The following is a 26,552-nucleotide window of genomic DNA, read 5'->3' as shown; positions in this document are numbered from 1 at the left end:
TAAAGAAATGTTTTTGAGTATCTTTTGGTATTTTTTTGTTTTGTCTTAAATGGCTTAACTGGGATGGTTATGCAGAATTAAAAGAAGAGAAAATAGGCAAGTTTGGTAGCCTACTTTAAAACCAACAGCTATATGTAATTTTCATGGAATCTTAGCATTTTCTCTGAAGAGTTTTGCTTTCTGTATCTATTGCTTGCTGACAAAAACTATCAAGCAAGACCAAAGTTTTAGTTGTTTTATAGGTTTGTTTCAGGGTTGCTTTTGAACCTATCCCTCCCTCTGATGAAATTTTGAAAAGCAGTTTCCAACTGGATTTTATCTGTTTCCATTTTTCTGTATAATTTGTTTCCTCAAGCTGACAAAAATGCAAGACTTGTTCTCAGATTGTGAAACAAATTCATTTGTTTTGAATTCTGGCAGACCTTTCTCAGAAGGAATCAGGCCTTTAATTGTGGGAAAGATGCATTTCAGGGGTGAGTGTGGGGGATGACCTTTGACCATTTCCAAAACTCCCCACTTAAAAACACTTGCACTAAGAGAGTATATACAACCATGTAGAGTCTACACAACCATGCAGCCAAGCCATCTAGTGTGCAAACTAGTTAAACTTGGCTCTAAAACAACAAAAGCCTACATAAATGTATATAAAAGCTTCTTATAAATCTCCCCTTCCTTCCCATAGTGAAGGAGAAGATGGTCTCAAAGTCTACTACTGGAGTATATTCTGGGCACCACAAGATATTACTGGCTCTTTCAAAAAACTGATCTCACTGAAGCAGAAGAAAATAATCAGGAAGCAAGTACCTTGGAGTGTTAATTCTTCTGCTGAAAGCCTTTTGGTAGAAGAGAATTTTGATCGCTTTACAATGGATCTTTTTGGTAAATATGCATTTGATTAAAATAAGTCTACTAGTTCTTTTAAAGTATGTATGCTTGCTTATATCTGACTGATACTCCCTTTTTAATTTAAGTTGCAGATGCTACTGAGTATGATGTGACCTTAAAGTCAGGTAATGAAATACCAAGTAATAATAAGTAATACTACTTGCAAAAAAAGTCCCTTTATCAACAAAGTGATCAGAGTCCCAGGCATTAATTATAGTAGAGTCAAGAAACCAAATGAGAATGGGGACCCCTTTTTTGGTCACTGCCCATACACAGGAGTAGACAGTCCCTCCCTTGAAGAACTCGTTTTGTGTAAGTAATAGTGCGAAAATTCTTTGCAAGTGCTCTCCAAAATCTTTTGGATACCTAATGTTGAGCTTTTAAAACCTATTTAGGAACATGTCATTTTCAAGGTTAATGAGAACGTGCAGCTTTCCATGTCTTGTATTGAGAAAGAGATTGCTGCTTAGTACCCAGAAAGCAAGCCATTTCATAGCTCTTCTAATAGGTTGAACAGCTTAAATCTAGACACCCAACTTAGAAAATATTGACCATCACATTGGAAATATGCAGTTCCATTGGTTTTAATTTTCACATGAGGTTGTCTGCCTCTGACCTGTAAATTCAGGACAATGGATTCATGTTAGAACTAAAGCAGAGAGAGAATAATCTAGTGGCAGAGGCAAAAGAGAAAGTGTTTATCCCGTGGAAATTTAAGATGGTAGGGATGAAGATTTTTCAGGCTGACAGCAGAATGAATAGGGTTTCAGTTCACTTCAGGAATGAATTATGTGCTTCTGTACGGGAAGAAGAGCAGGCTCTGCACATGCTGGAGTATGGAGTACTGGGATTTGTTGGCAGGCATAGGAGAGAAATGTGTATGTACGTAGGGTTTCTGCCAAAATTAAGTTAATCTATTAGCATAAAGATATTCCAAAAATGGCCTACAGACTTGCAGAAGAAAGAGTTCAGGCTGAATTGGAAGGCCGGAGTTAAGAGGAAGTTACAGGATACAGATCCTTGCACACAGATTCTCTTATTTTTAGGACATAGAAGTGCTCCTAGAGATGTGCAGCTGAAAGACTTTAGATATCTACAGACCAAACCAACTGTATGAAGCTTTTATTTTCATAGTTTCACCTCAGCCTTGTTGGAGAGGGGACCACCTGTTTTGTTTGAGAATGTATTGCTGTATAGTTTTATCATATGTGCAGTCCTTGTCTTGTCTGCTGACATCTAGAAGTATGTCTGTTGTGATGAAGCCTTATTTTGCAGACGGCTTCTATCCATTTGATTTATACTGAGACTTCCACAGTTTAATTTCTATTTGCCTTCCCTTGGTTTTGAATTTTGCAGCTGCTGATGTAGTGTCTTTTGTTTAACAGTATCCTTTGACCTATATGCAAAGCCAGGTAACAACAGGAGTTTGACTTTGATGAATCCCAAGAAATCTTTTTACCAGTGGCGGCTGCGAGTTCCTTCTAACTATGTTGTGAGACTTGTCATTCTTACATTGCATGGCGTTATTCCGAGGAGCTGTGCATCTCACAGATTATCAGCATATGATTTCCTCCTCCCTCTTCAGAACAAGATCATTACAAGGTATGACTGTACACAAAATGCTACTTTTTGGGCTTAAATAAAAGAACAAAAACCCCAAGCACATGCACCCACTGCCTGTAGGAGCTCTTCTGAACACATCTTTATTCAAAAACGGTTGCCTGAAGGTTGAATAGCTCAAGGGACTGGCAGTGAAATAGAGAATCATGCACCTTGAAAAAGTCTGTTCAGAATACAGCCAGGGTTAGTAGTGACTGAGATTCAGTATCATTGATATCACAAACCTATCTAAAATAAGTAGATGGGCTCTTGCCAGTTCTTATTAACAGAGATCCACTTGGCAAATATTAATGATATTTAGATCTAATACTCACCTTTTGAGTTCAGCAAAGAGACCAGATATTGTGCAGCCACCAATTAGTGTTAGTTTTAAATTACCCTCAAATTAGCTACTTGGGTAGCTTATGACAGGAAATTCCTCTGATGCACTTTTTTATTTATGGAGTAGATGTCAATTTCAAGGGCTATCAACTTCCCTCTTATTACTTTTAATAAGAACACTACTTTAAAACAAACAGAAGAGAAATGTTCATTAATATCAAGCAGCTCGTAGTATTTTTAGGTACAGCTTTGGATAAGGGCATTTTCCCCCAGTTTAATTCATGCACTTGGTATATGGAACTAGCTTATGCATTGATGCTTGTATATAGCAACCTACAAAAAATAGGGTTTGAGTACACTGAAAGAACTAAGTATACTCAAGAAAAAGAACCATACTTGGAAAGAAAGTCTATATGTAATTGGAGGTTTCTTTCTCAGCCTGTTCTCATTCTGGAAAAACTTATCACATGTTGCCTTACTCTCTCTCTGTTGGGCACAAGTTGAATGGTATGTTTGTTTCCTTGCTGACTGACAGAGTCCGTGCATTTCCTTGCATGCCTACTACTTTTTAAGCAGCAATGAAATTACTAGTATCTGACTACGTCAAATGTTTGCAACAGATCCTGTATGGTGTGGACAAATGGTATGGACACATTTCCACTATTCTTAGCTGAGAGGAGATAATCTGTGGGGTTTATACTATTTGTGTTGTATCCAGTGTTATCTTTAATATAGAAAGTTCTTAGTACTTTGAGTATTTCAGCTTTTGTGTGTGATCCAAGACATGTGAGAGGAAAAGCAGTTGAGTTGTTTCAAAGGACCATCCTTTTCTGTGTATTTGGCAGTGTAAGTCATGTTGCAGGAGAAGGGAGAATGCAGCTATACACATGGAAGACGTGAGGTTAACATCATGTACTTTTAAACCTCAGCCCCACTGGTTTATCAAGTCAACTGTAGGGAAATCTTCCTTAATGATCCTTAGTTTCTTCATGATACATTTGTATAGGCATCCCATCCAAGCAGACGACCACATCATAAATAGTTCTGATTTACCTCCTATGCAATACAGTGGTGAACATGTACCATGGCAACAAGCTAGCTATGAGGGTATGAAGTAAGGCTGTGATTATATACTGCATAAGCATGCAACTTGGGTGAATTTTCAGGCCCTTTTTATATGTCTTCACCCTCTCATTCTCGTAGTCCCATGTCAAAAAGGCAGAGTAAAAATAGAATGGCTCAAACAGGTAACTAATATGAATGGTAAGGGCATCAGAAGATGACTATCTGATGATGAAGAGCGGAGAAAAATTAAGACTGTTCATTTTTGGTAAAAGATGAATAAAAAGGAATGCAATAGAAGTATATTAAATAATATATGTTTTTTAGAGAAGGTAAACCGGGAACACTAAATAGGCAGTGTCTCAGTAGAGGAGTAGGAAATGAAACTCATTAAGGTTTAACTCATTAAAAAGTTAAGATAACAACAAATGTATTTCACACAGTAAACTTCTGTGGTCACTTGGTGCATCTATATGTGAGCTTTACTGCAGAGTTAACTAATTAGCTCCACAGAAAAGCATCACTGTCTACACGTGCACTGCTATTGGCATGCAGTAAATTAATTGACTCCACCATAGGATAATACTGTTGGGGACAGTATTATTTTATGGCAGAGTCATTTACTGCACAGAAATGCATATGTGAACAGCGACTGGGTCTGCAGCAGTTTGAGCCCCAGCAAACCAGGCTTGGTTGGGGACAGCCACATGGCTCTATAGTTTTGTTACTCTCATGTCCTAGCCAGCCCCTCTGCCACCTGGGAGCCCAGTCAGCTAATTAGGGGTGGGGGGGGGGTTCATGTGCACCCCAAGGTCTAGGAGCTCATAGCTGATGGGGCTGTCCCAGGTGGCCCCACCACTGGAAGCCTGCATTTAGCTGCGGTTTCCCAGCTGCAGCAATGCCTGGGATGCTCCCACTGCTGGAAGCCTGCATCAGCAGCAGTCTCCTAGGTACAGGAAAGCCTAGGGTGTCCTTGCATCTGGGAGCCTGGTCTGCTGAGGGGCCTCCCAGCCATGGGAGTTTACTACTTGCTGGTGGAGGCAGACCCTGGGATCATGATCCCAGGTTCCCCCTGAACCAGTAATAAGGCATGATAGGTTCTAATGCATAATCCCACAATCATGCCTCCTGCTACGCATGTGTGGCATAGCAAGAATCATGAACATGCGGCTCGCACATCAGGTCCCATCTCACCTTTATCTGAACATCTAGAGGGGCCCTATGGCATAAAACATCACCAAGCATTAAGTATTGGAGTGAATCTGTTTTATTCTCTTGGTATATCCTCTAACACAATGGAGTTCAGGGCTCTAGGCATTGTTACCATATAACTGAGCAGAAGTATAAATAATATAGAAATCACAGTCTAATCAAATCTGCATGCTTCTCAGGTGGTGTGGAGTACCAGGGGCTTGGAATCCCCCCATTGTTCGGTTAACTTCATCAAGTAATGTAATGCTGGTCACCTTCTCGCTGGACAAAAGAAAAGAGAACAGCATACTAAAAGCCTACTTCCAAGCAGTTCCTAAAATTGGTAGGTAATCAAATCAAGTTGAACATTTGACATGGGCATATTCATACTTAATAGTCACTAGTAATTTAGAATGTTACTGTCTGGGTTTTGCCTGAGACAACGATATTGAAGTATCATCCTAATAACCCACACTGTATCTGCTTGAAGCAGGTTTCAGTCAGCTAAGCAGCTGAGTCTGGGGAATACTATCCTTCTGCTTCTTAGGGTTAGTCTTCCTGGGGTTAGAACTAGAACATCTTTTCCAAAGGTGACTTTTTGTCCCTGGCTCTAGGTGGTTCATTAATGGTGTCTGCTTCTGCATATACACAATTACCATCAGGGAAAAATACCTCCCATGCCCCTTCCCCTACTGCAACCCCTGCTATTCATGCCCCTTCACCAAGTGCTGCTGATTTGTTACCTGTAATGGTAAGTTTAGTTGTAAGAAAAACAGGCACTGCAGTGGTGGAGCTGTGTGGCCATGTTGGGCTGCATCAGATCTTTGTGGGCCAGATCTGGCCCATGGGCTGACCCCTGAGTGCAACTTATATAATTGCAATTTCTGTAATTGGGTTGTTAATTAATGTTTTTTTTTCTCCCAGTATGTGGCGGGCGTTACATCTCATGGAATGGGACTGTGAGCTCCCCTTATTATCCAAGTTACTATCCACCAAGCATTGACTGCAGCTGGATAATCAGAGTAAGTCCTTGCACTTGGAATTCATAGTGATTTTGTGCAAAGTTCTTCATTGCACATCCTGAGGTAGTAAAACAGGAAGGAAATAAAGGAAACCATCCTGAGAACCATGCTAGCAACAGCGTTGAACAAATCTGATGGCAGTTAATATTCTTACCTATGCTGCAGCTGAGGTTTTGGGGTCTTTTTGGAGGGGGTAGGAGCAAAAACGTCCACTGTCCATTAAGGAGACAGGATTTGGCAGTGTCACATATGATGTGCAAGATAGGAAAGCATCTTAGACTGTGAGGGTATGGCAGTTTCTGTCACTGCATGAGTTAGGATCAGTGTTCCATATTGAGGGCATTGCTCGATTTGTTTCAGGAGGAAAAACCTGAAATGTTATTCAGGTGTTTTTTAGTATAGTTCTGTTTTTCCCTAAACATGCTAGAAACAGCAGAGGCAAGGATTTTTGTGGGTGATGTCTTTTATTGAACCAACTGCATAGTTAGGATGCAGTGCATTCAGATATCACCCACAAAAATCATCGCCTTTCACATTTCCTGACCATCATGGAGACAGCAGCACCCCAACACTACTAGAAAGAGTAGGAAGTTCCCTTACTTGGATGTATCCAATTTTGCCTTTCCAGTGAGTGTTGTGTCCCAAAGCAGCTGTCCCTTGGCTTCGTATCTAGGCCAAGCTCCCCACTGGTGCTTTTTTTTGTCTGCTGGCTTTCTGCTTCATGAACATAGATACAACTGCACAGGATTTGTCTATGCTTACTTGGCTCTGCTGCCCAGAACTCCTGGTGCCAGAGAGCTGCCACCACAGAATGTGTGAATCCATGCATTTCTGAAGTCTGCATCATTTGCTGATGAGAACATGACTTTTGAATTCCACTTTATACTGAGCCAATTTGAAAATACATATTAGCCATAGTAAAACTCCTTTCTTTTGTTTTTCAACCCTTTGATTTTAGGCACCATTGCCTGGCTATAAGTTATCACTAAAAATTCTTGTAATACAAATTCAGGAGAAGTCTCCAGGATCTAGTAAATGTGATAAGGACTGGTTAGAAATTGACGGAGTTAGGTGAGTTAAACAAATTCTACTAATTGCCTGGTGATCTTGAGAGAGGATGTAATTGGTGCTATAAAAAGTTTTGTACTAAAACCTTATATTTCTCAACTGTTTCTTGTGAAGAATTGTTACAGCTTTGTAAACACTATCACGTTTTCACTCTGACTTTATTACTTGTGGATAAACAGCAAACGGTTGTCACTAATGGCAGCATGGTCCCTATTTCATAACAATAAAAATGTGCTTAATTGGTTAACTTCGATTGAAAACAGTGGTGATCCATGAGGTCCACTGCAGGGTTTTTCATTGAGCCACTGGAGCGATGATTTTTCGCCAGCCTCTTGAACTAGATTTCTGTTCTGACGGGTGAGTTCCTTTGTCATTTCAGAATTTTGCTTTGTAGTTGCAATGCATCTGTAATGATTGCAGTTTGCTTTCATTTTTCGTGGCAATATAAAGTGTTTTACAAATGTCCAGTGTCCATCATTGGGAAGGAATACATCCAAGTTAACATGCAATTGGACTGTGGAATTCTGTGAGTGGAAACTGAACTTCTTGGGTTTGCAGGACTGAACAGGAAACCTTTTAAAGAGACTTTTTTAGAAGGGCTCCAGATAGATAGGCCATAGTTTTCAATGTTGGCCGCCTTGCAGACTTGTTCTTTGGCTTCCTGTCCCAGTGAAAATCAGTAACTTCAAAGATAAGAAAAGTATCCTTGCACGGTGGGAGGGGAACCACACTCATTTAAAACCTCTGTGACTTTTTGGGGAACTTGTATGGATTTTATTGGAACTGTATTGCCCATGCATAGATGTTAGTGTTTTTGTATGGTGAATAATAAAGAAGGCTGGGTTGGCAAGATAATCTAAAGTCACTACATTAAAAAGAGTTAAGATCTGATGGAAGTGGAATTGTAGTTATAATGATTCTTTTCCCTTTCCAGGTATTGCAAAGCTATTGCAGAAGGCCAGAGAAATAAAGACTATGGTTATTCAGTTGCAATCAATTTCCATTCAGATGAACTGGTCACTCATAGAGGTTTTTACATTGAATATAAAGCATTCAGTTACATGGACCGTAAGTGGATACAGGTCCATTTTAATTTAAGGGGTTAATATTTTTTTGCTTCTTTAATCTTGATAAACTTCTAATTCACTAGATTAGTTAAGTTTATTAATCTAAAAGTATTTGTCATGAATTTGGATGTTTAAAGCATTGGACTTTTCACTGAATTACTTTGAGAAAATACGACTACAACCTTCAAAATAATTTCTTGCGTTAATATTTCCAGGCTTCCCGGAGAACTTCTGTTAACTGGCAGATAATAGTTGGACCTCCAAAAAATTGTCAAATCCAGTTTGTTGAAGGCTTATGAAATTCTCAAGACATTTTAAAAGGTCCATGTTGTGATCACTGCTGCTAGTAGGGGAGGAGGGGCAAATTTAGGGCTTGTCTTCTCATTGATATAAATCTGGACTAATGCAAGGTGTGACTTGAAAGTGTATTAACTATTCCTGATTACCTTAGCAGTGGCTGCTCTTACTGTGGATTTCCAGAAATGACACAAAGCAAATTTTATTCCAAAATAAAAGCAGCCACCCAATGAATTAATTAGGATGTGAATTCAAAGTTGACTAATTGCTTCTATTTTGTTCTGAACTCATTTTCAGAATAGTTTAGAATAAACAATAAGCCCTTAAAGGAGAAGCTAAGGTTTGATGGGAACCTTGCCTGCTTTATTTCAAAATTTATCAACAGCTGTCCTCTAGTCAGCATTTTGGATGACTGATATTTTGAAAGACCTCTGCACTCCTCTTTTCAAACGCCTCCTTTATTAACAAAACAAGTATTGATCTTCAGAAGATCTATGCAGTATTTGAAATGTTGTGATTGGGTCCTTAGATATCTTTATGATTGAGAATTGTGCGTGGTATCATTTTTTGTTCATTTGGATTTGCTGGTGAGGTGTGTGTTTGTTTTTTCTGTTCTTTTGATGTGTTGGCGTTTTTAATGCTGTCGTATTTCAGTAGTTTAGGACCCAATTTTATGTTTTAGCTTGGGAGGATATGGGCAGGACCAATGGCAATTAAGACTTCAGCATTTGGGAACTTCCAGGGATGCTGTTTCATCTGTGCCTTGGTGATTCTTGTTTCAGAAGAGTCATTGGCTAAGGGTCCCTTGGCTGCCTGGGCTGCCATATGGAATAGAGAATGGTACAGAACAAGAGCTTAAAAATGCTTTTCTTTAAAGACAATGCAGAGTTCTTTCTCCTTACACTAGTGGTATGCACTCATTGTACGCTCTTCTCCCACTTAGCTGTGTCTTGCCATACCCACAGTCAATCCAGTGAAGACCAGAATAGTGGGCTTCATGGTTCTGTGTGTAGGGCAAGTCCTGTAATGTAGCTACCTAGACACAATGGCTGCCTATACAGTCGCTCGGGGGCAGAGAGGGAGTTTTAATTAGAGAAGTTCCCAGAGAGCCACTCTAATTAAAATGCCTCACTGTCACATGTATTAAACCCCTATGGGTTTATAAATGGCCTCAGGGTGCTTTCAATGAGGTTTAGACAAAACGCCCCAGCAGCCATTTTTAAATGCGTGGGGGCTTGTACATGTGATAATGAGGCTACACTGGGGCCTTCTAATTAGAATGTGGAGCAGACTCAATTAGTTGAGTCTGCTCTGATGTGTTCTAATTAGAATGTGATCCAGCATGTATATAGGCAGCCTATGAATGCTTGGTGAAGGATGTCGGCAAGGTGTGTGGCTTATGTGGGTGCAGGATTCTGAGACCCATGTTCTCCCAGTGCAATCCTGCCTGATAATTGCAAATTAGGAGAAAACAAATTCCTCTCTTCATAGACTGCTGAGTATCCACAATCTTTCATTATGTGAGATTTTACTAAAGTGTTGCTGTAAAAACACCTAGATCCCTGTTGTGGCACATGTAGATATATATATATATATATATATAGCAAAAAGGATGTGTAACGGTGGATTACCCCTTTTCAAGATGTGAAGGGAATAGACAACTGCCTGAAATTAATTTATCAGATCCTTTCCCCCCACTTCTGTGTGAAGTATACAGAAAAGTAGACTCAATTCATTTTTTCTGATTGAAATTAATAAAACTATGGGACAAAACTGTGGTGGTTGGTTCTGCCTGGCAGATCCAGAGATGAAAGAGAAACCACTTACATTGACTTGGGTCAGGCACATAGAGAACAAATTTTCAGGCCAATCATTTTGAAAGTTGCGTGTAAGGATTTCAAGATGTCAAAAAGGGAAACAATGTGTTTGGCTCAATCCAAAACAAGTTTTTAAATATCTTAGAATTTTGTGGCTTTTTCCCATCTTTGGTTCTTTTAGTTTGTCCTCGACAATTTAAGTGCGCAGATAGAACATGCATTCCTTTAAACAGTCGGTGTGATGGATGGCAAGATTGTTCAGATGGCAGTGATGAATTAGACTGTGGTAAGTTTGTAATTATTACTATGGAACGAAAGTGGTACACCAAGGCACTTGGGTGGCTGTATAACATTAAAAATACAGAGGAATTAACATTTAATATACTAACTTTCAGTACTGTTGCATATACCCCATAGAAATAAAATGTATTATGCATAAGAATTTGTAAATAGCTGGAAATTAGGAAGACAAAGGGTAGAAAAGGAGAGGAGGAGAGAGTGGGGAGGGGAGTATAAATGGTAAGGTCAGGCAGCTACGTGGTGAATCAGATGTCAGGCAGGTTGTAATCTGCCATAAATCTGACATCTGATTCACCAGGTACCTTCCTGACCTTACCATTTACACTTCCTAACCCCCCTCTCTGTCCTCCCTTCCTTTTCTACCCTTTGTCTTCCTAATTTCCAGGTTTTACTTTTTCCCAAACTGCCTCTTTTCTACCTTGGAGAACTCAGCTATAATAGTGTCTCCCTTACTTACCTTGGCATTATTTCCCTTACCTTTTTTTCCAATACTTTTAGCTTCTTTCATTCTTTGGATGTCTCAGAACAGCAGACTCCCTATGCCCATAGAAGGGTGCTTTGCCTGCATGCTTGCTAAGAACTTTTTCCCAAGTGTGAGTCAGTTGTTTTAATAAAAGATACCACCTCTACCCAAAGAACCTTGCCTGCCTATGTCCTTAGACCAACACAGCTACAACCAAAACTCCTCCTTCCATGTAGAAACCTATGATGTGTTATGCATTCGTTACAGAGATTTCTGTAAGGAGGGCTTAGACCATGAGAGGAGATGCAAAGAATAATCTTAACCTATATCACAGGGTATTGATGCTCCATTACATTTTCTTCATTTCCTGGTCAAATGGTACAGTTAATGGGAAGCTTTAACTTTTTTTTTTTTTTTTGGCTTCAGGCTGCAGTCCAGAGAAGTCTAACTGTGGTAATAGGAAGTGTAAGCATGCTTCTAAGATGTGCAGAGGGGAGGAGAGCTGCGGAGAGGACAGTGATGAAAACAACTGCTGTAAGCATACTGTGAAGTAATTCTATATGAGATGCATGAGCGGTAGAAACAGGAACATTTCCACTTTAATTTTCTTTCTCAAACTAACTGCATTTGTAGATCGTGTGTGTGTGTGTATGGATGCAAACCATTTCAAGAATTCTGCTTATGTGCAAAAGTGATTTATTTCCTGAAACAACAATGGGGGAACTTTTAGTGACTTTTAGTAAACTTTTAGTCAATGAGTGGTTTCAGATAATTATTTCTGTCCTGGCATGAATAGGCCCAAGGAAAATAAAATGGATTTTTCTGACATTTAATATTTGTTCTGCCAGTCTAATTAAATATGGGCATGCTAGAATGGTGTTGTAATATAAAGCAGGACAAAGCTCATAAATTCCTTGTGTTGCTGTGTCAGTAAATTTGATGATTTTGGACAAGTGTGTCAACAAAATGTGGTATCTCCAACATATTTCTCTCTCATTTCTCTATTTCACATGTGGTATTAGGTTAATAAACATCAGCAATCAGATTTTTTAGAATGGGGTGGGCAATTACTTTGGGCGGAGGGCCACTTGCTGAGTTTTGGCAAGCTGTCGAGGGCTACCCCACCCCTTGACAAGTGCCCTGATCCCAGGTCACCATCTTGGGACCAGAAGTCCCACCCCTTAGCCCCTGGCCTTTGCCACCAGAAGTCCCTCCCTTTGCCCCAGGAAATATTCCTATTTAGCAAGGGGTTTTGCCATTTCAGAACCAGAAAAATACCAAATTATTTTCTAAAAATCAAACATCTACAACATTCATTAATTTGATTTCAAAAAAATATTTTTGTCCTGATTTACTTGTGTTTGTGAAGAGTACACGGAGGTGATTGCATAAAAGCTTAAAATGAAGCCTACTCTTGTATACTGGGGGAGGCATGGGAGGGTATAGGTTTGTGGGGGGGGGCTGTCTGTGGGGGGGTTGTCAGGGGGTTTATAGGGGTGTGCAGAGGGATGGATCATGTGGGCGTGGTTATGTGGGGTGTGGGTGGGTATGGGGTTTGTGGGGGATGTGTGTGGGGGTGGGAGCCTTCACGTATGGCAGGGTGAGGGGGCTGTGGGTGCATATGTATGGTGGGATCTGCTTGTGGGATTCACCCTATGAACAAACACACACACTCCTTCCCTCATTGCTCTCTCTGTCTCTCCCTCTCATTGCACGGAAACACACATGCACAGATGCACACTGTCTCTCCCTCCCTCATTGCACAGATGGATGGACTCATGCCCATATACACACTCCCTCCTGTTCCTGGCCCTGGGGTCCCAGTATGGCCCTGTGCTCCCACGGTTTGGCAATGCAGCCCAAGCCATGTGGTCCTGGAGCAGGCACACAGGGGAGCAGTGAAAGATGGATCAAGCAGAAGCTTCTGTGGGAGGGAACTTGGGGGGCAGGGCTCAGCCAGCCTTGCTCTGACTCCTGCCGGCTTTCCCTGGGTATTGCTGCCCCTGGCTCCTGTCATCTTTGACAGGCAGCCAGAAGCAGATAAATGTTATTTTTTAAACTTTTTTGGTGCTCCATGGGCCAGATAGATGGCCTGGTGGGCTGGATCCGGCCTGTGGTCCATATTTTGCCCATCCCTGTTTTAGAAGCATGACACTTGGTACGCTTGGGTCTACTGCACTTTGATGTAGCAGTCATCTCTCTTTTTGTAGGTAGCATGCTCATATATTGAACATCTTGAACATGGAGGAGTCATTAGTTTCCCTAAACGAAGAAAGGACAATAAACATGCTTTTTTTTTCTTCTTTTCAGACCATGTATAGTAACAGACTTGCCTCATATTTGAAATTTAAATTACTTTTCCTATGTGGCCTGTGGAATCATATTTTTCTGCATATTGTGAATAACCATGGGATTAGAATAAGAAATTTCATTAATAAACACTGTTTTTGCTGTATGTTGCAGCAAAAATGGTAGCTTTTGTTACTTCAAAATCCATTACCAAGCAGTAACTTCTGAGAGGCTACTGTTGTCACAATGAGGGCTTTATATATAAATCAGTTTTCAGAAATATTCATAGATTCATAGATTGCTAGGGGCTGGAAGGGACCTTGTAGATTATCAGGTCCAGTCCCCCTGCACTAGGCAGGAAAAGACAACTGGGGTCAAGTGACCACAGCAAGGTGACTGTCCAGTCTCCTTTTGAAGATTTCCAAGGTAGGTGATTGCACCACTACTGAAGGGGGTTTATTCCACAGTCAGACACCCTGACTGTGAAGGAGTTTTTCCTGGAATTAAACCAGAAATGGCCTTCCAGGAATTTGTATCCATTGTTCTTGGTCTTCCCCATGGGTGCCCTGGTGAACAGGTGTTCACTGAGTTCTTGATGTAGCAGTAAGCTGCTACCAAGTCCCCTCTCAGTCTTCTCTTCGGTAGGCTGAAGAGGCTCAAGCCACTCAGCCTCTCCTTGTATAGCTTTTCTTGCAAGTCCTGATCATCTGGGTGGCTCTTCTTTGGACCCTTTCAAATTTTTCCAGTGTCCTTGTTGATGTTGAAAAGCACTGGTCCAAGCACAAACCCCTAAGGGACACCACTGGAAACTTCTTACCAGGACGACAGATCTGTTCATGAGAGCTCTCTGGGTCCTACCATACAGCTTGTTTTCCACCCACTGAACTGTTGAGTTGAGGAGACTCTTGGAGTCTTAACAGCTGACTTAGCAAGAAGACTATGGTTTAAATGCAAATATCAGACAAGCTAGAACAGAATCATCTGCCCAAAGTACAAGTTTGCCAACAGGGACACACGAAATGAATCACCGGCTTTCTAATGGAACAACACATTTTGCAATAAGGACTGGGGACCCAAATCTTAAGGGAAGTATTTTCTCCAAACAAAAAGTAAAAAACTCAACTCTGAAGATAGCAGTAGTGGCATATTAATACCTTTCATTCAGAAGCATTAAAAACCATCTAGCTTGTACTCTATTATCTAAAAACGTTAATCTTCAAGTAAATTTTAGTCTAAGTTTTCAACATCTCACGTTATGATTTTCAGGATATATGCTATATGGGTTATTTAATTTGTCCAAGTGACATCTATTCTAGCATGTCTGTAGTCTCCTCCATTACTGTGAAGAAAGTCTTAATATACAAAACAGGTAATACATTTTTAGATTGTAGGAATTGGAGTATTATCAAGTGATTTCTCAAATTGGATTTCATTGTGCATCTAAATGAAAAGTTGTGTGTTACCACACAGCTCACTGTTTCATTGCTGTTAAAGGTATGACATTAAATCTTTCTGAACAAATCCACCATGGTACCCTGTTATGATCTATTGTATATCCAATACTATTGCTAGGTAATAGTTGAAATATAATTGTTTCAAATATTTTAAAACTGCAGTAGAGAAAGCACCAAAGAAGAATACAGAGATCTACATTACGGCTAAAATGAAAAAGATTAAAATTCATATCTAATATCTGTGATTTTTCAAGCAGAATGAACTATATAGTCTGAAGGCAGATGATCTATCATGTCTCAATTTTTTTTAATACATGGCAATCAGCAGCAGCTATTTCCAAAACATCTGCTTCATCTCCCTTTCTTGCCTTCCTCACATTCTCCTTTTTCTTCATCATTCGCCATAGTATCACATATTATCACATACTGCTCATAGATACACAGGGTAAATCTAGGAATTTGACTCCATGTAGAAATGTTAAATTAACAAGTTTATCAGTAATTAAACAACAAAAATATGAAAGAGATGGTATAAAATGCCACTGTTTGAGGGTAGGGATAGGTAGAATTCCTAAACACGTAGGATTTATCATAATCAATGTTTAGTATATCTACAATTAATACCAACAACCTCATTATTTGTAGCGATGCAGCCAGAAGACTGATCACATCTATTAATATGTTGCATTCTGTCCTGAACCTAGTTGCCCAGTAGGTGGGCATGGGTAGCGCATACCACCATCTGCAAACAGGATTGATGTGTTTAACATAATGTCCCTTTCTCCCACAACCTGGTATTAATTTAAAACTGTGTCAGGTGGGGATAGCCTGTAACCTTTCACTTCCTTACACAAGTCATTAATGAGAGAGAATTCTGCTAAGTAACCTACGAAAAAGTACCTTCCAAGATGTTTCATAAGTCATGTATTTTTTTTTTCTCAGCCTCTGAAAATTGCTCTCCATATGCATATAAATGCTCAAATGGCAAGTGTTTAATGAAACCAAACCCTGAATGTGATGGAATAAGAGACTGTGCTGATGGATCTGATGAAGTTAATTGTGGTATGTAACATTTAAGGTCCAATGGAAAACATTTTAAACTAGGGTTTAATTTAGGGCTGAATTATTACACTAAACTGAAATAACTAGTAGTAGATTTGGTTAAAAATTAGTAGAACAGAGGATTTATACAGTTAGATATGAACAAAAATAATTTCCTGCTATTGTTTGTATGAAAATATTCCAATATTATAAAAGCCTTAGTCTGTCTGTCTGTAATGCTTTATTTGCACTCTAATTGGTTGTCCTGGGAGCCAATCAGTGTTCCCACAGACAGAGATGCACAGCAGAGCACTGCTATGATGGTGGGGACTGAGGGACCAGAGCTGGGGGGTGAGGCCAGTGCTACTGCCCCCCCATCCCTGCTCCTTGGAGCCAGGGGCCAGAGCGGGACCCCATTGCCCTCCCCATAACAACAGCCAGCAGTGGGGGGAGGCACTGGGGAAGAGGGTAGGAAGAAAGGGAGAGTCAGGTGGGAGCAGGAAGGAGAGGGGGGGTTACTGGTGGTAGCATGTGGCAGCCAGCTGCCACCACAACCACATCACAGCTGCCCATCGCTGCTGCCGGCCAGCCGCTGCCACTGCATGCACTCCCCTCCCTAGTCCTGGAAGGCATGGGGCTAGGGGCTGCATGGGCCTGCACTTGAAGCAGCAGGGGAGCAGGGGGGAACCAGACCTGAAATGACAGGGGGGAGGAAGGGAATGAGCTCAGGCCAAAGCAGTGGGCAGGGATGGGAGGAAAGCTGGAACCTGACCCGAGCGGCAGCGGGGGACGACAATGCAGTCCCTGCCCCCCCCGCCCCATCATGCTTGATGGGCAATTTCCTAGTTTTCTCTCGGTTTTTCCTTGTGATTTGTTTAGACCAATTATCATTACCTTGTGTCATCTAAATGTGATAATTATTGGGAATAAGCTAAACTAGCCAATCTAGGTTCATTGTACAGACCACAATTAAAAAGTAAAGGGTGTATATGTCAGTAGAAAAATGGAAGTTTGATACTGAAACTTGTCATCAAAGCTTTAATAGGTGTAGAGCTGCAAGGTTTTGTGTGAAATCATGGCTAAATTTAGGAAATAGCAGTACTTTTATGTAGACTGTAAGTGCATTGGTAGCTGGTTGGAATTTCATGCTCAAAGAGGTAGTCATCCAATATCTACCTAGATCTCAGTGTCTAACTTGGTGGGGGGGGTGGGGAGGAGCGGGGGAAGAAGGGAGGAGTGTGAAGTGGAGTTGCCCAGGGACCTGTGCTTGGTCTGGTGCTGTTTTAATTTCTCCATGAATGGTTTGGAGAATGAGATTTGAGGGCACACATAACAAAGTTTCAGACACTCTGGAAGCTAGAATTAGGATTCAGAATTACTTTGATAAACTGGAGAAATGGTCTGAAATTAATCCTACTAGTTTCATTAAGGGCAAGTGTATGGTTCTGTACTTGTGCATGCTCTTGTTCCAGTCCAAATACAGCCTAGGGAAATGCCCAGCTAGGCAGCAGTATTGCATAAAGGACCTACGGTTTAGAGTAGATCACGAACTTATTATGAGACAATGTGTGTGTTCCTGTTTCAAAATAAGAATAAAAAAGCCAGTAGCATACAGAGCTGTATTTATAGGAGTGTCACTTACAAATTAAGGGAAGTCATTCTTTTGCTCTATTCAGCTTTTTGCTCTACTTTTGGAAACTGCACTTCAAGAAATATGTGAATAAAATGAAAAGAGTTCATCAGAGAGTAGCAAAACTGATTTGAGATTGAGGAACTGTGACATATAACAGGGGTGGGCAAAATATGGCCCAGAGGCTGGATCCAGCCCACCAAGGGTTTTTATCCAGCCCTCAGCAGGTCCCTTGGCTCTGCCCATCCCAGGTGTGGGGAGCAGCCTGGGCTAGTCCCACCACCCCTGCGTGTGCAGTGGGGCTGACGTGGTGGAGTAGTTGGACTTGCTTCTTGGCAGCCCTGGCAGTGGCATTTCCTTCCTGCCGCCACTGCCAGTCTCTGCCATTGCCACTGGACCTGCCACTACTCCCTGCTGGCAGTCTCCATGACTGCTGCTGCTCATGTACCATGGCCTGTCTGCCCTGCACCTTCTGCTATGGGCAGAGGAATGGAGGGAGCAGATCATGGCTCTACCCTGAGTCCCAGTCCCATGCTGCTGTGGCCCCAAGATCCTGATCCCTATTATAGAATCATAGAAATTTAGGGTTGGAAGGGACCTCAGGAGGTCATCTAGACCAACCCCCTGCTCAAAGCAGGACCATCCTCAATTAGATCATCCTAGCCAGAGCTTTGTCTAGCCAGGTCTTGGAAAACCTCCAAGGATGGAACTTCCACCACCTTTCTGGGTAACTTAGTTTAAAGAAGAAAAGACTGAGGCTCTGATAACAGTCTTCAAACACTCTAGAGTCAGCAATTGATTTTTTTTGTGGCTGCAGGGACAGAATATTAGGAAGAACTTTCTTACTATGAGGGTGGTTAAGGATTGAAGAAGACTACCTAGAGAGGTTCTGGAATATCCATTCTTTGAAGTTTTTAAGAGATAGTCAAGCAAACACTTCTCATAGATTTATAGATGTTAGGGTCAGAAGGGACCTCAGTAGATCATCAAGTCCAACTCCTAGATAGTTGCAAAAAATAAAGAAAAAAAAAATAAAGAAAATGTTTTGCATTAGGCCAGCAGTTTGTTGCAAGCAGCTGGAGGGGGAATATTGCCTGGCTGGAGCTGCTGCTCACATAATATCTTGGAGGTACAGAACAGGAGCTATGGGGATGGTGGCAACTCCTGGTCCTGGGGCATGACCTAAAATTACATTCTGTTAGGGTAGGATGGTGTGGTGGGGTGCCTGTGGCAAGGTGGTCCTCAGGAAATGCCACACTAGTTGCCTCCATAGTGAAAGGCAATTATGGGGCACCTTATAGTCACAGCCCCCACAACCTGGTGGGTAACCCTAGAGTATGGACAGGCCTGGTACATGAGGGGCATAGGCCCTGAGGCCCCAGTGAGGGGGCGGAGGAGTGATCCCAGTCCTTCAGGCCCTGTGCATAGGATGGCCTCAGTAGTTTGATGAGTGAGCCTCAGTGAGGGAGTGTGGGTTTAGGGCCCAGTGAAGGGGCATGAGTGGAGGTCCCAGAGAGGGGGTGTAATGACCAAGGGAAGTCTACGGATGCCTGAGGCTGAATTTGGGCCGGAGGGTAAGTGGTGCAGTTCAGCAATGTAGCCGGGAGAAGTTGGATGATTTTGGATGCCATCTGCAAGCTATGGGACATGATATAGGGAAGGTCAGAGCTGTGTATAATGCCCTAGGTATTGGGGCATAAAATGGGCAACCTCACACATTATTACATCTTTCTTTTATACATCAAGTTGTGATAGGTGAGATGGGGCATGTCACCATTGTGGGCAGCTTTGTGACTTTCCCCTGTCACATGCAGTAATTACCATGCTCCAGCAGACTTGATTAATGAAGCCTGCTCCAATGTTCTGTAATTACAGTGAGACAGAATAGCTTCACTGGTCATGTATAGCTGCCCTATAATTCTGTGTCTCCTTTAATTCTTAGCTGCTTTAATAGTTGATCCAGTGGCTAGAACACTGGATTTAGGATCCAAAGACTATGATTCTGTTTTCAACTCTGCTTATAGTATGACCTTGTGTCAGTCACTTCCTCAGTAACCTCTGTGGAAAAATGGGAGTAAATACCATTACTTTGGTTGAGTACAGCCTAGGGAGCTTTGGTTTTATTAGATAGCTGCAAAACATTTTCTTTATTTTTTTTTTTATATATATATATATTTTTTGCAACTATCTAGTTAGTCTAATAAGAGATGCCACATCTACCATGAGTTCTGATTGCTTTTGCCTATAGACCAACATGGCTACAACCTGTATTCCTGATTACTTTTTGGAAGCACTTCTGTATATCATATGAAAAATTATAAGTGTAAGAGCTAAATATTAAAAACAAACAAACAAAATAACAGTGTAAAAGAGCCCAATGTGTTGAGCATTTCTTAATCCACCTTTTTTTTTTATTAGCCTGTGGAAGGAGTCAGGTTAAAAAAAATAGAATTGTGGGCGGTGAGGATGCAAGGTCTGGAAAGTGGCCATGGCAAGCAAGCTTACAGATGGGAACTTATGGCCATATTTGTGGTGCATCTGTTATTTCAAATAGATGGCTGATATCTGCTGCTCACTGTTTCCTGGATTCTGATTCCATAAGGTCAGTAGAAACCACTTTTAATTCAGGGGTGTGAACTATACATATATGTTAGAAAAAGTAGGAAAGTTATTGTTGGCACTGGATTTAGGACTCAGGTGCCTTGTTCTGCAGGGACCCAAAACCCTCAGACTGACCACGACCTTTCCATTCAATAATAGGCAAATTTATTGATGCACAGTGATAAGAGAAAGGAATAATGCAAGCAATTCTATAGGTACCAATCCTAGGGCTGTTGTCAGAGTCAAGATACATCTGGCCAGGACGTAAGATTAACTCTGAGGTTCCCGCCTGAATGTCAGATATCAGCAGCCTGGAGGTTGGAGGCTGAGGCTCACCACCCCCCATACAGTGGGGTGGATGATACAGGCTGGTGGTATCCCTCTGTCTATGGTGCCTTGGGTTCCCCTCTTTGGGACGGGGACCCTTTGTTACTCTAAAGTCTCTGCTCTCCTTTTATATACATTTTACCTCCTGATGACTCCTAATCCATGGTTATCACTGATTGGTCTTTCTGTGGTCGTCATACTATCCTATCAGCATATTCCTTTGTTTCACAAGCCCATCACATGCACGCATCCTAATTTGGGCTTTCCAGGTCTTTTCCTAATTTGGTCTGCTCCCCACAAACTGGAGCTATCAGGCCCCCAACTCTTGGGCCTTGCGAGCTGGTGCCACTTATCTCAGGTTATGGAACAGCATGGTATATGCCCACAATTTCCTAGGCTATGTGTATGTACATTAGTCTTGTTGTGTTAGACAGCCAGTTTTCCTTAAAAGCTGTGAGGACTGTGATGCCATGGCATTAGAAATCAGTTAATATTTGCTGCCACCCTGGGCCATTATTCTAATACATATATATTTACCTTAAAATTAATTCCTCAAAATAAACCTCTAAACACCATTTTCTAGGCATCGGTTATCTATAGTAAATGCAATACCAATAGCGATGCAGTCTTTTAATGCACTGCGCTGACCATAATTGGTATGTTGAATAGATTTTAGATACTTCAGACTTTTGAAAACTGTATGAAGTGCTCATACTAATTTTTTCACCATTGTGGCCAGCAAATCCTGTGTTTGAGCCACATGAATCTGCTTATGAATGCAACTTCTTAATATAACTATATACAAATAAACTTCCAGGAGATTAGAATAGCACTCAGTGGGAGAGCTGGACGTATTTACTCAAATATCACATGTACCTTTCCTCTCAAAATCAGAGTTGGAGTGTATATCTTAAATAGGGAAGCTGATTTTTCTCTGCTGGAATGGAGGGGAAGGATGGAGATACTGTAAGATGGCTGCCATGCTTCTTATCCTGGCAGCCATCCTGAGTAATTGCTGGAGATGAACGTGTTAATACATTCACATACAACTTTGATAACACCATAGATGTTCTGACTTGCTTAAGGACTTAATGAACTGTAGCGACACCATCCACTTATTCTCCATTATGCTCTCACCCTACCTACTTATCAGCATGGTAGTGCATACGCTGACTGAAAAGTTGATAGAAGGGTGATAGAAAGATTGTTGCCCTGTGGTTTAAATAGGCAGGATGGGTGATATTCCCAAAGACTGGGAATTGGAAGTTCTGGTTCCTTCAATAACTATGAGTCTAATGAAGAGTGTAGCTGCCAAAACATCTTGTAATGAAATATTTGGTAGGACTGTGCAAAGCTTTGGGTAGTGATTCAGTTTGGAGGAGATTCAGCTTGACTGAGTGGCCAAATCTCTGAATCCAAATTGAATCAGGGGACCAATTTAAAGGTCCAAATCGATTCAAAGCCGTCTGAATCTTTGGAAAAGATTAAGAGAGCTTTGATTCGGACAGTCCCTCTGAGCTGGTAAGTAGTAGGGGAAGGGGAGGTGGGGCCTGGAGAAGGGGAGGTGGGGGACATGGGGGGGACCCCTGCCAGCCCCCACTAACACCCGCCTGCTCCCCCAGCCCCCTCATGGCTGCCCCAGCTCCCAGTACTTAAAAATAAATAAATAAATAAATAAAAGCCCCAAATCGCTGGGTGGGGTGGGGGAAGGGGCGCTCCTCACTGCCCCATGCTGCATGGGGGGTTCTGAATGAGCCCCCAAACCTCCCCACCCCCCCGCTGCCCCAGATCCCCTCATGCGTGCCCTGGCCCTTTAAGAAAAAAAAACAAACCTGAAGAAAGACCCAGGATTCTCTGCTACTGGTGTGGCCTTGGGGCTTTGGGGGCTCATGCAGAGCCCCCCCCATGGTGGGAGCAGCGGGGATCACCCCCGCTGGCAGGAGTGATGAGTCTGGGGTTTTTTGGTTGGTTGGTTTGTTTTTCTTAACAGGCCAGAGCTGGCCCGAGGTAGGGCACCCATGGAGGGGACTGGGGGAGTAAAGGAGGGGTTACGGGGCTCATGAAGAGACCCCCATGCAGTGGGGGCAGTGGGGATCGGCCCCCACCCGGCAGCACCTGCTCAGTCAGGGTTTTTTTTTAACGAGTGCTGGGAGCTGGGGCAGGTGGGGCAGCCATTGCTGGGCGCTAGAGAAGTCTTTTTTCCTGTAGGTTTGCCTGTTGTCTCAGAAATGAGAATGGGCTTGCCTTTGCTTATGCAGAGGAAGCAGAAATTTCCACGAACAAAACTGAGGCAGATGAGCACTCTGTGGTGTGATGTGTAGCAGTCACTGCTGACACTATCTGACTTCGGCTCCCCAGCTTAGCTCTATGTGGTATCGAGGGAAAAAACCTTAACCTATCTGCTCTCTAGTCTTTTTTTTCCCAGATATTGGGGACAATTTCCTCCTTTAGGGCTACATCCACAGATTAGAGTTATACTGGAAGAGCAAGTGCTAATTGGCTCGTGTAACTTGTCTAGACAACTCCTAGATAAAGAGTTTGTGGAATTTGGGATGGAAATCTCTCAGTGCAAATAAATGCTTTCCCGGAATGCATGGTTATGCAAACAGTGTGCAAAAACAAAACCTAAAACTCCCATGAAAATAAAACTTGAAACAGTTATCTTACTAGAATGCTTTGTAAGATGTTTGTTTGCTCTCTTGCTTCATCATTTTTGAGGTTGACCAATTCAAACTGAAGCCGACTTAACTCTTACCCAAACAAACTAGTCCTGTATTACTTACCTCATGGTTGTTTTATTGACCTTGCAGATACTCTTTACCTTCTGGCTGGAAAGCATACATGGGCATAAGGATTATGAGCAAAAACAGCAATCATGTAGCTATGAGATCAATCAAAAGGATTGTTGTCCATCCACGGTACGACCAGTATATCTCAGACTATGATGTTGCCCTGTTGGAAATGGAAACGCCAGTATTCTTCAGTGAGCTGGTACAGCCCATTTGTTTACCCAGCAGCCCTAGAATATTTTTTTATGGAACTGTCTGCTATGTAACTGGCTGGGGAGCCATAAAAGAAAATAGTATGTTCATTTCCTGGATATGTTTCTTGCAAGTTTAACTTAGATTTTGGCTGTAAAGGAGTTGCATGTTCATGGGCCAAAGAAAAATAATTATGGTTTACCTAACAGATCCGTTAAAATCTAATGTATTTCTTTTTAGCCACAACAACTTCAAATAATGCCTGCACCAAACCACAGAAGGTGTTCGGCAGAGATTCTGAATGCTTACATGTAGTAGTGTTAGTGTTCTTAATAAGTAGTGTTCTTAATTTCTGTAAGTGTTAGAAACTGAAAATTCATAGGCTATTCAAAGGGGAATTGTCCTGGATTAGCAGTAAATTGTTCAAGTTTTGATTTAGCTCAGACTGAGAAGTAGTATGTATCTGAATCAGAACTCAAGAGCTTGTGGGTCCCAGTCTCTTAAATAGTCATTTGAAATGTACTGTGGCCACAGGTCTCACATTTGATCAGATGTTGTTTACTGTACTCATTTTGGCTTTCTTGAGATGAGCTTTATCTAGCAGTTAACCCCAAACTTCTGGATCTTAAGTCCTCAACAATAAATTGCAAATGGATATTTAAAGATGTAATTTCCTAAACTGTTAATCAAAACAATAACTGATTAAATTAAAATGTCTCTTTAAATAGAATTAAATAGGTCACATGCTCTCCCATAATGCTACAAAAAAAATTCTAGAAAAATGTCTAAAGACTAAGTTTAAAGGTGACAGTATGTTACACTAATGGTAAACATTTAATGGCACCAAATCTGGCTCTTTCTATAGAAGGGACCTAGACAGATCATCTAGTCCGACCCCCTGCCATGGGCTGGAAGGAGCACTGGGGGTGGCAGGGGTCATAAGACCCCGGCCAGGTGCCTATCCAGTCTCCTCTTGAAGATTTCCAGGGAAGGTGAGAGCACCACCTCTCTGGCGAGCCTAGTCCAGGCTCTAGCCACCCTTACCGTGAAGTAGTTCTTCCTAATATCTAACCTAAACCTATCCTCCCTCAGCTTGTGGCCATTGTTCGTGGTGACCCCAAGGGGGGCCCTGGTGAACAGACTTTCCCCAAGTCCCTGCTGGTGGCCCCTGATAAGGTTGTAGGCAGCCACAAGATCCCCCCTCAGTCTCCTCTTGCGGAGACTGAAGAGATTCAGGTCCCTCAGCCACTCCTCATAAGGCTGGCCACAGAGGCCCTCAACCATACGAGTGGCCTCCTCTGGACCCTCTCCAGGTTCTCCATGTCCTTCTTGAAGTGCGGCGCCCAGAACTGGACACAGTACTCCAGCTGCGGCCTGACCAGTGCCGCATAGAGGGGGAGCAAGTCCTCTCTGGACCTGTTAGTGATGCCCGTGTTGATGCATGACAGGGTGCAGTTGGCTCTGCCTATTGCTTCATTGCACTGGCGACTCATATTCATTTTTTTTTGCAGTAGAAGAATTGCTCTGTTGCCTTTACATTTTTTTTTTTTAAGTTTTTGAAATATGCCACTAATTCAAAAAAAATTCTGGAAGGGTGCCTTGAGTCTAAAAAGATCAAGGACTACTGCATTAAGGAAATACAAGAAATCAATAGTAACATGTTTGCAACTTTCTTTTCTCTTGAAGGATCATACTGAAATGGTATTACAAATGGACATGCAAATGCTGTGGGTAGAAACAGTCTGAGAGGGCCAGAATTACATAGCAATTCTCTTTTATAACTGGTGAAGTGTATGTTCAGATCTCTCATTGCTTAACTCATTAATGTCTTAGGAAACATTACAAATCATGTACTTATTTTCCTAGGTCAGCTTGCCAAAACACTGCAAGAAGCTAGAGTGAAAATAATTAATCAAAGTGTCTGCAGCAAGCTTTATGATGATCTGATTACTTCTCGCATGCTGTGTGCAGGAAACCTCAATGGTGGCATTGATGCATGCCAGGTAAAGCAGAAAGCTGTAAGGAAACTTGAAGAAGGATATTTTTTTGGTTTATCTGAAATATTTGATTATTCATATGTGGTGGAGAACATGGCTTGTGGATATGGCTATTTATTAACATGGCAACCTATTCTCAGAAGCAGTGACAGAATTTTAAAAATGTTCATTTAAAAGAATGTGTAAGTTTGATGGCTCAAATCTAATCTGCCTACTGGACATCTAAAAGACTTTGCAGCTGCTTGCCCAAAAAATACTCCCCTCTGGAGGCTAGTCCTATTGCAAGATGTTGGAGGCATATAGCTCTCCCTTTCTCATGCTGGGCAGCTTTTTTGTCTGTTTTATCAGGATCTATCCACCTCAGAGGGGAGATACCTGTGAGAACTAGATTCTAGGTAGTTCAGAGGTCTACCTCAACCAGTACATCTTAGAAGAGCACTGATTTAAGTGTAAACTAAAGCCCAGTGGCAGGAAAAGGCTCTGCCCTCGTTTGGCCCATTAAGCTAATGTTTATGGTACTTGCCAGCTATCAAGTGGGAGGCCTGGGTTCTAGACCCCATTCAGCTGGAGGGGGTTTGAATCTACACCTCACACTTCTGTATAGATTTTCATGAAACAATGGTACATCTGTCTGCATTTCTCTGCCTTCGTTTATTTATTGTTCTTGAGTGTTTCATTGTTTTAAGGATCAAACTTTTAAGGATCAAAAAGTCTTTTCTCATCCTGCCTGCACATGGCTTTCTTCCTCTGGAACAAGAAGTCTGTTATCTTTCTTTCAAAAGACTAGTGAGAAACCCTTCCCTTAATAATCCCCAGTCCTCCTTGCCAGGTGACCTGTGTGGTTAGCCTCGTCAAGAGATCAAAGCCTATTCTTTGCTTAGATACTAGCCTACTTGCATAGGGGGGCAGTTTTTGCTCTGGCTATATTAAATTGATAAATATAATGAAGGTTTAATGATTCTCCATGTTTAGTCCTGTGCCAAAAGCAAATAGTTCTCTCGTTGCTTCCATTCAGTTTGGGCTTAAAACAGAAGCAAAAGAGAGCAAAAGAACATAGTGTTCTAGATGAGTTTGCTGTCAGAATCACATCCCAAATAACAAACTGGATCCCTAAACTGC

The 26,552-nt window shown here is 41.7% G+C and overlaps 1 protein-coding gene across 1 annotated transcript in view; it reads left to right on the top strand.

The window, feature by feature from the left end:
• The first annotated feature begins 638 nt into the window (after positions 1 to 638).
• Positions 639 to 26,552, top strand: part of LOC149874193 (suppressor of tumorigenicity 14 protein homolog) — a 31,810-nt gene continuing 5,896 nt past the window's right edge. The window contains exons 1-13 of the mRNA XM_090031595.1: positions 639 to 879; positions 972 to 1,010; positions 2,271 to 2,487; positions 5,280 to 5,422; positions 6,004 to 6,101; positions 7,060 to 7,172; positions 8,104 to 8,237; positions 10,532 to 10,636; positions 11,540 to 11,647; positions 15,799 to 15,918; positions 19,946 to 20,129; positions 23,266 to 23,537; positions 25,303 to 25,439. Of these exons, the coding sequence (XP_089887721.1) occupies positions 639 to 879; positions 972 to 1,010; positions 2,271 to 2,487; positions 5,280 to 5,422; positions 6,004 to 6,101; positions 7,060 to 7,172; positions 8,104 to 8,237; positions 10,532 to 10,636; positions 11,540 to 11,647; positions 15,799 to 15,918; positions 19,946 to 20,129; positions 23,266 to 23,537; positions 25,303 to 25,439 (1,911 nt within the window). The remainder of the gene's footprint in view (positions 880 to 971; positions 1,011 to 2,270; positions 2,488 to 5,279; positions 5,423 to 6,003; positions 6,102 to 7,059; positions 7,173 to 8,103; positions 8,238 to 10,531; positions 10,637 to 11,539; positions 11,648 to 15,798; positions 15,919 to 19,945; positions 20,130 to 23,265; positions 23,538 to 25,302; positions 25,440 to 26,552) is intronic.

This window comes from Crocodylus siamensis, chromosome 1 (genome assembly GCF_052110815.1).
Source record: "Crocodylus siamensis isolate JL-2025a chromosome 1, ASM5211081v1, whole genome shotgun sequence".
Taxonomy (NCBI): domain Eukaryota; kingdom Metazoa; phylum Chordata; order Crocodylia; family Crocodylidae; genus Crocodylus; species Crocodylus siamensis.
This window is presented reverse-complemented; position numbering and strand designations above follow the sequence as displayed.